General features: G+C 63.1%; 1 protein-coding gene across 3 annotated transcripts; it reads left to right on the top strand.

Annotated features, from left to right (window-relative positions):
- The first annotated feature begins 4,170 nt into the window (after positions 1-4,170).
- On the top strand, positions 4,171-11,328 carry IRAK1 (interleukin 1 receptor associated kinase 1). Of its 3 annotated transcripts, none has more exons than XM_065900518.1 (14): positions 4,171-4,313; positions 4,397-4,564; positions 4,706-4,837; positions 4,957-5,060; positions 5,212-5,397; positions 5,548-5,612; positions 5,820-5,934; positions 6,596-6,714; positions 7,195-7,402; positions 7,743-7,808; positions 9,008-9,244; positions 9,755-10,190; positions 10,691-10,834; positions 11,223-11,328. In XM_065900518.1, exons 1-14 carry the CDS (start codon positions 4,178-4,180, stop codon positions 11,282-11,284), a joined length of 2,178 nt encoding a protein of 725 aa, XP_065756590.1. In that variant the 5' UTR covers positions 4,171-4,177; the 3' UTR covers positions 11,285-11,328. The 3 variants fall into 3 exon arrangements, with proteins under 3 accessions (XP_065756590.1, XP_065756591.1, XP_065756592.1); XM_065900519.1 differs by having other exon boundaries at positions 4,178-4,313; positions 9,845-10,190; positions 11,223-11,284; XM_065900520.1 differs by lacking the exon at positions 9,008-9,244 and having other exon boundaries at positions 4,178-4,313; positions 11,223-11,284.
- Positions 11,329-11,575: the final 247 nt, after the last annotated feature.

Genomic DNA, 11,575 nt, shown 5'->3' with positions numbered 1-11,575 from the left:
CCCTCGTCTCTCTGGGGTTTTTCTGTTTGGGTTTGGTTTGGTTTTTATTTCTCCTTTTGTGTTCCAAACATGAGGTTCTCTCTACTGGTCCTCTTAACTGTGGTGTTGAGGCTTATATTTGTGTAATTTTTGGTGGGTGAAAGGAACTTTGCGAAGTAAATCTCTTCTGTGTTTGAACTGAAGTCTGTATCGTAACCATGTTTAAAGTAATTGTTCCAGAGACAAATGCTTCTAGACACCTTTTCTTTACAAACAAAAGAATTCGGAGGGAGGGGATGGTAACTGAGAGGAGAGGGTCTGTCCTTTCTCTCCGGGAGGGGAGATCCAAAGACAGAACCCCTGCCCAGATCAGCCAGAAGCCACCCAAAGAAGTTAAGCCTAAAGCCAACGGACCGAATAGCTGACGTGCTGCCATTTGCAAAGTCAGAGCAAAACCAGGTTTTGTTCCACTCAGTGAATTCTTTTGCGCACCCCCCCCCCCACGCCAGGTTATTAGCATCATTATTATTTTTTAAGGACAGACAAGGTTGATGTTCTTGCAAGGGGAGCCAGGAGGGGTGTGAGCAGAGCCAACCTTGCCTCAGTGGGAGAAGGCTGGGGTGGGCCTGAGGGGCGGGGCTCAGCTAGAGGATGGCCATCTCCCTGGAGACCTCCACCGTGGCCACAGGTCAGGTGTATGTTGACAGGGCATTACTGTTCAGGGTGGGCATTACTATTCAGGGCACCATCATCACATCCCACCCCATCCCGCAGTGCACGACACTAACGTGACCTCTCGATTCCCCTGCTTTCCCGGACGAGAAGATGATGGTGGAGGGGGGCGCACTCCCTTTACTGTCATCCGATCCCCAGCAAAATTTGGACATGAGAAACCCCCTTCTTGTTTCATGGCAAAACCCGATCCTCCTCAAAGAAGCCGTTTACCTCCCATTGTTTAGGGCTGATGGAACAGGGACAGACGCGTGCTCCCTTAGCGCCCGGGGGGGGCCCCTCCTCTGAAAGGCAAGGACAGTGCTGACCCTAGTGACCATTTGTGCATGGGGCTTAGGAGCGGGAAGAACCAGGCAGGGTTGCTGCCTCCTCCTGAGTCACAGGGACACAGGTCGCCCTGTGCAGAGGGAGCTGGCTCCAGCCCCGAAGCCCAGAAGCCTGACCAAGGGCGGGAGAGGTGTGCGTGGGGCGTGGGGAGCCGCCCAGGACAGACTTGGCTGGAGATGTCTCCAGAAGCCCTCTATCGCATTCACCTTCAGTTTTTGTGTTTTGGGACAATTACTTTAGAAAAATAAGTAGGTCGTTTTAAAAACAAAAAATATTGATTGCTTTTTTGTAGTGTTCAAAAAAAGGTTCTTTGTGTATAGCCAAATGACTGAAAGCACTGATATATTTAAAAACAAAAGGCAATTTATTAAGGAAATTTGTACCATTTCAGTAAACCTGTCTGAATGTACCTGTATACGTTTCAAAAACACCCCCCCACTGAATCCCTGTAACCTATTTATTATATAAAGAGTTTGCCTTATAAATTTACATAAAAATGTCCGTTTGTGTCTTTTGTTGTAAAATCAAGTGATTTTTTCATAAGGTTCTTTTACTATTTGAAAAGATGGGCAGCACGCAGTTTTATTTTATTTTTGTAAGTTTTTTAATACGTGTGAAAGCCAAGAATACTCAGCATGCCTTTCTAAGTGACGCGTCCGCGCCTTTTGTTGGGGAGTACTGTATCCTGTGCTGTTAGCATTCTCGATAAATCTCTCTGTGAAAGTGACTCCAGGTCTGGGCTTTCATTATCAGACAGCTCCTAGGACAGCACGGTGGCGCATTTCCTGACCCACTCTGGCTGTCCCCGAACACGCAGAAGCCAGCCGCTTTCGGCCCCTCTCGGGGCTCCCCGAGGGCCAGGGCAGGGCCATCCCCTCGTCCTGGATGTGCCAAGGTGCTTTTGGAAACCCCCCACCCCCTCACCCCCCAGCTCCGACTCCTCTGGCGCCTCCTGCCTGAGACCCTCCCATGGCCTCTGCTGACCTGGCTCCGGCTGCCCGTGTTCCCTGGCTTCCCGTGAGGCTGTGGGCGCTCAGGAGCTGGCGGCATCCCCACAGCTGTCCTCCATCAGGCTGTCGATGGCCTGGAGCGGACGACAGGTGCTCAGAGTCCAGAATCACAGGCACATGTGGACACACCTACTAGGAGGAGCACTAGACAGTCCTGGCCTGGAACATTAAAACGAAGGGTTGAAATTCGCCCTGTGTGCGTACTGAGCATCCCTCGGGTGCCAGGGCTGTCCCAGGAGCTGCAGTCCAGCAGTGAGCAAGTAGGACCGAGCAAGTCCCTGTTCCCTCAGTGTGTGCGTGCCCAATAATTTCCCATCCTCGGCTTGGTACTCTCGGTAAGGGCTGTCCCCGTGGGAAGCCACTGGGGCTCAGGGTGTGGCTGGCCTCCTCTTTGGGAGTGGCCGGCGTTGGCTGCAGCTTCTAGGAGGAGGCTGCAACGGTAGGCCCATCTTGGGCGGACCTGTTTTCTGGAAGGAGCCTTAAATAAGTCTGTGGATGGACAGCCTGGGGGCGGGGAGGGGGGTAGTAGCCCTCTGGGGTCAGGATCCAGAGGGCAAGGGGGGTGGCCGGGGAAGACCTGCTGCCTTTCAAGCGTGCATCCGGTTGGAGAGACAAAAGAGGAAGCCACCCTTACTGCTTTGGGGGGGTCTTCCCCCATCTGGTGGGGGAGGCAGATGAGTGCCGAGGCCGAAGAAGGACGCACCAGGGATACCAGGCATAGCAGGGGCTGAGGGCAGCTCCGCCCGAGGGGCCCGGGGGCTCTCAACCCAGCTTCTACCTGAGGAGCTGCCTGAGCTCCACCTTCGCGTGAGGGCCACGGAGCTATAGGTGCAAACTCGTGGGTGCGGGAGCCCCGGCGCATTCTTGGAACCCCAAGGAGTTCTGGATGGCTTAAGGCTGCTGATGTGTGCAAAGAGCCAGACAGAGGTGGGCAAGAAGGGGCCACATCGTGACAACGGTGGAGGCCGTGCGGAAAAGCCGGGATCCCATCGGAGGGCTTCGGGAACCGAGGGACGGTCTTAAGCAGGAAGTCGGTGTGGAGTGATTTGTCCCTAAGGAAGGCCCCTCAGGCAGAGATGAGGCAGGGAAGCCATTTGATCTAGGTTCATCTAGGCAGGAGGTAGTAGGGGGCAGTGGGCCTGTGGGGAAGAGACGGACTCCAGAGAAGTTCAGGGGGGTGACAGGAAAATGGTGGCTGCTGCAGCAGGGTAGGGAACAGAGAGTCCGGAGACGTCAGCGGCTGCAGAGCCTGGTGGGACGAAGGTGGGGAGACGTCAGGCCGGGAACGGAGCTTGGTGCCTGCTTCAGAAAAGAGAGTGGGAGCAGCCGGAGCCTGCCGTCCTCACGTGTGACAGGAGAGGAGGGACGGCCAGAGCTGAAAACCTGTTTCTAAGACATGTAAACACGTTTTATGTGCTAGTCGGAAGGAGCCAGCGAAGAAGGAAAGATGGCAGGTACTGCAGAGACCTAACAATCGCTGGAGCAGGTTCCTGAAGGAGCGGAAAAGATGGGATCCAGGGCCCAGGAGGTGGGTGGAGATGCTCTGAGCTTCCAGACCGTTCTTCCTGCACCCAGCCTCACGGCCAGCTGAGGGGAGTCAGCCGGGGAGACTTCGTGTGACACCATCTGACCCTGTCCCACCTGGACCTCTTGACCACTCTCCACAGCCTCCCGCATGAAACCGAAACTTCTGAAGAGGACCTCCCAGCGTCTCTCACAAGGCCCGCTTCTAGCCTTTCTGGAACGCCTGCGCCGCGCCCGTCGTCCCCCGGGCCGAGAACCGCTGTCCTCCAGCCCTCTGGGCCCTGCTCGGACGGCTCCTCCTCCCGGCAGCCCGCCCCGCCCCGCCCCGCCCTCCTCGCCGGGCCCAGGGGCGCTGCCTCCGCTGGGAGTGACCGCGCGCGGCGCCCCCGTGTGGCCGGGGCTCGTGACGGCGGCGGCGGCGGCGGCGGGCGACCTGGCGGAGGGCCCGGGCACCGCCCCTTCCGCCCCGCCGGGCGACGCACGAGGCCGGCTTAAAGGGGAAGTGAGTCAGTGTCCGCGGACTCGGCCGGCCGAGGCTCGCGCCCGCCGCGGCCCCAAGAGGCCCCGGCCCGGCGGCGGCGGCGGCGGCGGCGGCGGCTGCGGCCATGGCCGGGGGGCCGGGCCCGGGAGACCCCGCGGTCCCCGGCGCCCAGCACTTCCTGTACGAGGTGCCGCCCTGGGTCATGTGCCGCTTCTACAAAGTGATGGACGCCCTGGAGCCCGCCGACTGGTGCCAGTTCGGTGGGTGGTGGCGGGCCGGCGGGGGCGGGGCGGGGGGCGCGCGGGGGCCGGACGCCCCGGCCTGACGCACCCCCGCCCCGCAGCCGCCCTGATCGTACGCGACCAGACCGAGCTGCGGCTATGCGAGCGCTCCGGGCAGCGCACGGCCAGCGTCCTGTGGCCCTGGATCAACCGCAACGCCCGCGTGGCCGACCTCGTGCGCATCCTCACGCACCTGCAGCTGCTCCGTGCGCGGGACATCATCACGGCATGTGAGCGCGCGGCCCCGGAGCCCCCGGGACCTCCAGAACCCCCAGGACCTCGGGAGAGGGGCCGCCCAGGGCCTCCCCTGGAGCTCCTCCCCCCCCCCCTTCGCCTGGGCCTAACAGCCCTTTCCTTCCTCTGCTTCCCAGGGCACCCTCCCGCCCCGCTTCTGCCCCCCAGCGCCACCGCCCCGAGGCCTAACAGCATCTCTGCACCTTCTGAGGCCGCGGCCCCCAGCCCCCAGAAGTTGCACTCGTCGGCCTCCACCCTCCTCTCCCCAGGTAAGGCGGCTCCCGGGGGTTGGCCTGATGAACCGGAGGAAAGGAGCCCCTTGACACTGGCCACAGCTGTAGATCCGGCCACTGGTCTTTGCCTGCCTCTCACTGGTGTCTTTATGAAGCTCTTCCAGGCTCCCAGACTCGTTCTGACCCTGAGCTCGGCCCTGTCCCAAGCCCTGCTGCCCTCCAGCCACCACTGCCATCGCCAGCCCCTTCCTGTATCAAGGTAGGTGGGTCCTGCCTCCACCCAGAGGTTTGAGACAAGCGATGAGAAGGCAGCCCTTGGTACCCTGGGGAGCCCCAGCCAGCCCAGCAGGGGTGGGCTAGGCAGAGGGGAGGAGGCGGGACCTCGCCTGATCTGGGGTCTCTTCCCACAGCGGAGCCCTGAGAGCCCAGCGTCCATCCTGCAGGGGGCCCACTCCTCTTTCTGCTGGCCCCTCCGAGAGATTTGCCAGGGCACCCACGACTTCTCAGAGGAGCTGAAGATCGGGGAGGGCGGCTTTGGGTGTGTGTACCGGGCTGTGATGAGGAACACGGTATATGCTGTGAAGAGGCTAAAGGAGGTGTGTGTAGCGTCCAGGCAAAGGCTCTGGAAGGCTGTTAGCCGACCCTCACTTTTCTGGTCCTCCCCCCACTACCCCACACGGCTCCTTCAGCCCTCTGATTTCCCAGTCCAAGGCCCCCGCCCCTTGCTTGTTCTGGGCCCAAAACAGGAGGCAGACCTGGAGTGGACCACGGTGAAGCAGAGCTTTCGGACCGAAGTGGAGCAGCTGTCACGGTGAGCCGCCTGTGGTGTCCCTCCTGGTGCGGGCAGCGGGAGAGGCCCGCCAGGACCGTGTGTCACGCACCTGGCTCCCTTGGTCTCCCAAAGCCTGCCAGGCTCAGGCTAGCTGAGGAAACGGCAGGGACTGTCCCCACGATGGTCAGATGGAAGGCGTGGTGGATGCTGGGGGCCAAAGTGCTCAGACCCCACTTTTCCAAGCAGATTTCGTCACCCAAACATCGTGGACTTTGCTGGCTACTGTGCTCAGAGTGGCTTCTACTGCCTTGTCTATGGCTTCCTGCCCAACGGCTCCCTGGAAGACCACCTCCATGTCCAGGTAGCCTTACCTAGGCTGGCACCCGGGCAGAGCGGGACACGGGGCCTGGGCTCTCGGCCTCTGCGAGCGGGGCCCCTCCCTGCTGCTCCCGCATGCCCAGAAGCCTGACTCGTGGTGCCTCTGAAAGGGGGTTCTGGACTCGGAGTAGCTTGACTCGGGCTTCTCCCCTTTGCAAGCAGGGTAGCGGAAGGGTCATGTCAGCATTGCCCTGAGGGAAGGAGGCGATAGACAGCACCGGGACCCCATCTAGGGAGGCACCCACAAGACGCAAGGGCTAACCGAACGCAGGGCAGGGGCACCTCTAACCTCACGCTGAAGGGCTCAGGATAAGCGTGCTGTGTGCGGGGAGGCGGGGAAAGAGCCTCCGACGACATCCTGATCACCCCAGAGCCAGGACTGCCAGAGCCTGGGGGGGGGGTCCCCAGGGCATGATCCCAGCCCCGTGCGCTGTGCAGAGAGAGCACCGCAGGAGCTTAGTCGCCACCCTCCTCTGAAGTAGTTCATGGAGACTTTGCTCCTCGTTTTCCAGAAGGGGAAACTGAGGCCCAGAGAGTCAACTGCTCGTCCAGGCCCCTTGGTGACAGGTGGAGGGAAGGACGGGGGTCAAAGAACAGTGGCCCGCAGCCTCCCCTCTGCCCCTTTGCTCCTTCTGCCCTTCCAGACCCAGACCTGGCCCCCTCTCTCCTGGCCTCAGCGACTGGACATCCTTCTGGGCACGGCCCGGGCAATTCAGTTTTTACATCAAGACAGCCCCAGCCTCATCCACGGAGATGTCAAGAGGTGAGGAGGGGACACAGCCAGGCCCCCCGGGGCCTCTCAGAGTGGCAGGAACATAGTCTACGGCAAGGGGTCACGCTCTCAAACCTTCCGCTGGCAGGGAGCCGTGGTGCCTGCTCGCCACGGCCCACTGTCTGGGCCCAAGAAGCCTTGCCCTGAGCGCCCCCCATGAGAGTGGGCCTACCCTCTCCCGCTCGAGACACAGGTCGGGGATGTCAGGGCTGGGGGCTCTGGGTCACTGAGTACCCGCTGTGGGACAGGTGTGGAAGCAGAGGCCAGCGACGGGCCCCACCGATGAACAGGGGCTGAACCGTGTGAGGGTGCTCTGGGGGCCACGCGCTCGGAGCCCCAGGTGGCTGGAACGCTCAGGCGCACCAGCCACTGTCTGCAGTCTGATTTTGTCAGGACCAGGCAGGTGGGGGGTGGGTCACGGAGTGGGCCAGGGCCAAGGCCGGGCCCACACCACTCTCTTCCCTCCCGAAGTTCCAACGTCCTTCTGGATGAGAGACTGATGCCCAAACTGGGAGACTTTGGCCTGGCCCGTCTCAGCCGGTTTGCAGGCGCCAACCCCAGCCGGAGCAGCACTGTGGCCCAGACTCGGACTGTGCGTGGCACCCTGGCGTACCTGCCCGAGGAGTACATCAAGACGGGGAGGCTGGCTGTGGAGACCGACACCTTCAGTTTCGGCGTGGTGAGCCGCTGGGCCCTCTGATGAAGCTTCGGCTCCAGGGCCCTGCCCTCCCCGGCGCGGGCCACTTCCTCGGTCCCGCACCTCGTTTCACGTTTGTAGTTTTGAATTCTTTTGTTTCAAGTGGGCCCTCCAAACCGCCAGAGCTTTAGTCCCACGGCTGCGGCTCTGTCCCTGCTGAGAGTCGGTCCTCGTGTGCCTGTCTGAGGGATGTGCCCCTGTCAGCCCCGGTCCACGCCCAGCAGCTCCTCTTTGGACAGGGCCTCCCCATCCACTGTGCACCCCTCCCCCCCCCCCCCCGGTGGGCCTGCCTGCCTCGCCCTCCAGCCTGTCCTCTCTCCAGGTGGTGCTGGAGACCCTGGCCGGCCAGAGGGCTGTGAGGATGCACGGTGCCCAGACCAAGTATCTGGTGAGCCTCCCGAGGCAGGGCAGGGAGGAAGGTGGGCCGGGAGGGAGACAGTGAGGCCGGGAGGTGCTGCTGTGGGCGACAGACAGGCATAGACCTGGAGGGCGGAATGATCTGGAACGCAGTGCCCCACGGGAGCCAGCCTCTGCCGCTGCTGACTCATCCTTGAAAATAGGCAGGGCCCCAGACGGCTTCATTTACCTTGCCGAGCGAGGAGAAACCTGTCTGTCCTCTTGGATGCTGTGGGCCTTTCCAGACCCCGCCTGGGCTGGGGGCGGGCGAGGAGGGTGCCAGCCACAGTGGAGAACAGAACAGGGTGGGCGCGTGGGGACGGGAGAGGCTGTGGCAGAGAATGCGGCCGCCTCTGAGAAGCCCTCCCGGGTGCTGTGGAGCAGGTCCAAGCTGCCCGGGGCCTGACCTGGAGCCAGGAGCCCAGCTCCTCGCCAGGCCCGTCTGCGTTCGGTCCGCGCTCGGTTGGCGCGTGTGCTTCACGCTTTACAAGCTGCTGTGTTTCCTGGCCTTCCGCCCCGGGCTTGGGGCTATTTCTGTCCGTTGCCGGGTCTTGGTGGGTCTGTGCCAGAGCCAGGCAGCCAAACAGGAGACCTCCTCCACGTGGGCCGCTCCGCCCGCCCGGTGTCAGCACCGCCTGGGAGCAGCGCACCACACCCCTCAGGCCTGACCCCTGGTTCTCTGTGCCACAGCCAAAGCGAGTTTTCGTAACCGTGAGGAGGCTGTGGAAGCCCCCTCACCTGCCCGCCAGCAGCCCTCTCTCTGTCCCCCCAGACTCGGGCCGGCTCCCCGATGCCTGCCCCAGGGCCTTTGTAAGAGCCTTTCCCTCTGCCTGAAAGGCCAACCCCCCCACCGCCCCAAGCCCAGTCTTTCCTGCCAGTCCCTCCCCTCTCAGAACTCAAGGTGGCCTCTGGTCCTGTTCCCAGCCCTCTCGGCTCCGCCCTCTCCGGCTAGTTCATCCCTTTAGATCCCTGCTGAAGTGTCATTTGCTTGGGCCTCCCTGCCGCAGTTTCCATTGGTTAAGTGGCATGTCGGCGCCTCTCCCCTCCCAGGAAGTCAGCTCTGTGAAAGCGGGCCCGGGTGCTGTGTGTGTAGCTGGATCCCTGGGGCCTGGGGCACCAGCGACGAGGGTCTGGGGGTCGCAGCAGAAGGCATGGCCCCCGGTGACCACACTCACGTTACGTGTCCCGCAGAAAGACCTGGTTGAAGAGGAAGCCGAGGAGGCTGGTTTGGCCCTGAAAAGCACCCAGGCCACACTCCAAGCAGGTCTGGCTGCAGACGCCTGGGCCGCCCCGATCGCCACCCAGATCTACAAGAAGCACGTGGACCCCAGGCCTGGGCCGTGCCCGCCAGAGCTGGGCCTGGCCCTGGGCCAGCTGGCTTGCTGCTGCCTGCACCGCCGGGCCAAGAGGAGACCCCCCATGACCCAGGTAGGCCTGTGAGGCAGGGGGAAGGGAAGCAGCTGAGATGCCAGCCACCCGTGGGAGACCGTGGCCTGCTGGAAATGCCACATTCCTGGCACTGCCGTGTAGGGAGCCAGACACAGCCCCTCGCAGCCCTCTTTCTGGGGGAAGTCTCCAAATGTGCCTTGCCTGCCTGTGCTTCTGCTAGGAGTGGCCGGAGCTCCACTGAACCCCGCCTGGTACACAGAGGGAGGCAAGAGGCTTTTACTGCGCCCCCTTCTGGCTGTGCTGCGCCACTGCACCTACCTTTTTGAGTCCCCTCCCCATCACCCACCTGTCTCTGAGAAAAGGAAGAAGCCCCATTCGAGGGCACCAGGGCAGCGAGGTTCGCTTCCTAGAAGACAGAGAGAAGCCATTCTAAGTCCTTAGCTTTGGTGGCTACAACTCTCTTCTTCATCCCTGACCCGGAGCCGCTGTGCAGTTTGACCACCTTCTGTGAGGACCACTCGCCCTGAGAGCCCCTCTCCCTCCTCGCAGGCGTACCAGAAGCTGGAGACGCTGCAGGCGGCAGTGGCAGGGCCGTCTCTGGAGCCAGAGGCCGCCAGCCGCAGCCCCCCTTCCCCTCAGGAGAACTCCTACGTGTCCACCGCTGGCAGTACCCTGAGCGGTGCCAGCCCATGGCAGCCCCTGGCGGCGCCCTCGGGAGCCCTGGCCCAGGCTACAGAGCGGCTGCCGAAAGGCGCCAACCAGCCCGTGGAGAGCGACGAGAGCATGTCCGGCCTATCTGCTGCCCTGCATTCCTGGCACCTGACCCCGAGCTGCCCCCCGGGCCCAGCCCGGCCAGGCAGCCCTGGCCCAGGGGCCGCCGTGCGGGCGCCAGCACCCCTCGGACAGGCTGACTGTACTCAAGGGGATGCCACCAGACAGTCGAGCTGGGGGAGCAGCCCGGGGCTCCAGCCCACAGCTGTGGAAGGTACCTGGGGACACGTGCCCAGAAGAGGGACCAGCGGCCTCCTTTGGTGGCAGTCCCCATCTTCCCCACCCCCGGCCTTCTGGGAGGAGAGAACTGGGTGGGGCCTGCCGTTAATCTCCCTGTGTCCTTAGCAAGTTCCAGGCCACTGTCTCGGGGAGGCCCCCCACCCGGCCTTGGAAAGGCCCACAGAGGACGGCCCCGTGCCGTCTCGTCTCCCCAGACCGCGGCCTCAGCCGGCTGAGGAGAGGCCAGGACCTTGCTCCCCGAAAGCTGGGGGCAAGGAAGGCCCAGTCCGGGACCCGGCTCCAGGCCCAGCAGCTAGCCAGGGCCCTAGCACGGCCCCTTCCAGGCCCCCGCTCTCAGAGCGCCGAGGGCCTCTGTCCTTCCGAAGGGCAGGGAGCTGGGCTGGGGACCGGGAAGGCTCATGGGGCCAGAAGTGTCAGCAGGGAGTTCCAGGGCCATCGGCCCCTGTGGCTCAGTGGGCCCTCTCTCCACGCCAGGACCGCTCCTGGGCGGCTCCATGTCGTCACTACCCCCCCAGATTGTCATCAACCCGGCGCGACGGAAGATGCTGCAGAAGCTGGCCTTGTACGAGGATGGGGTCCTAGACAGCCTGCAGCTGCTGTCATCTAGCTCCCTCCCAGGTACCCCAGGACTGTGCTCTGCGGCCGGGCGGCTGGCCTCTGGGCCACTCGGAGCCTTCGTTCTGCTGGGGCCCAGATGGGGCCCCCGCTCCCCGAGCCCGTCACCCCCTCGAACGGCGGCCAGGAGGCCGGCCGGCCCCCACGCCTCCTTTGGGACATCGTGTATTCTGGGTACAGCCCTGTCCCGGCTCGCTCTCCTCCTCCTGACGACACGCACCTTCCCTTAGCCTGGGGGTGCCAGCAGCCCCCGTGCTCCCAGAACACAGGCAGCCCCCACAGCTACGTTCCGTTCCAGAGCGCGCCCCGGGAGCAAGGGGGAAGCGCAGCCCAGCCCTCGAGTGCCTCCCCCTGTTTGCTAACCGACTGGCGTTTCTTCCCCCCTCTGCAGACTTGGGCCTGGAGCACCGGGACAGGCAGGGGCCCGAAGAGAGTGATGAGTTTCAGAGCTGAACTGCCGCCTGTTCAGATCCCTAAACCCAGAAGTCAAAGTTCTCACGGTTGGAAGTTCTCACAGCTCGCGAACCCTCGGCAGCCTTGGGGGCTCCGTCCTCACGGAGGAGGGCAGGTGGTGGCCCTGCTGCTCTTGGGGCGTGGGCACAGGCAGGGCTCAGGGCCCCCCAGGCCGGCTGCGGCCGGCTGTCAGTAGGGCGGGACATCTCAACAGCCTGCCTTGAGGCCAGCGTTCGCGGGAGAGGAAAGCCGATGTCGTTGGAGGGGCCGGTGGCGGGGAGGAGGGCAGGT

This window comes from Phocoena phocoena, chromosome X (genome assembly GCF_963924675.1).
Source record: "Phocoena phocoena chromosome X, mPhoPho1.1, whole genome shotgun sequence".
Taxonomy (NCBI): domain Eukaryota; kingdom Metazoa; phylum Chordata; class Mammalia; order Artiodactyla; family Phocoenidae; genus Phocoena; species Phocoena phocoena.
This window is presented reverse-complemented; position numbering and strand designations above follow the sequence as displayed.

What these genes read in the sequence shown, in the direction of transcription:
- IRAK1 (XM_065900518.1), top strand. Translation starts at nt 4,178, where the DNA reads ATGGCCGGGGGGCCGGGCCCGGGAGACCCCGCGGTCCCCGGCGCCCAG. An exon ending in CGCCGACTGGTGCCAGTTCG is followed by an intron (nt 4,314 to 4,396) that starts GTGGGTGGTGGC and finishes CCCGCCCCGCAG; the next exon opens with CCGCCCTGATCGTACGCGAC. An exon ending in CCAGCCCACAGCTGTGGAAG is followed by an intron (nt 10,191 to 10,690) that starts GTACCTGGGGAC and finishes TCTCCACGCCAG; the next exon opens with GACCGCTCCTGGGCGGCTCC.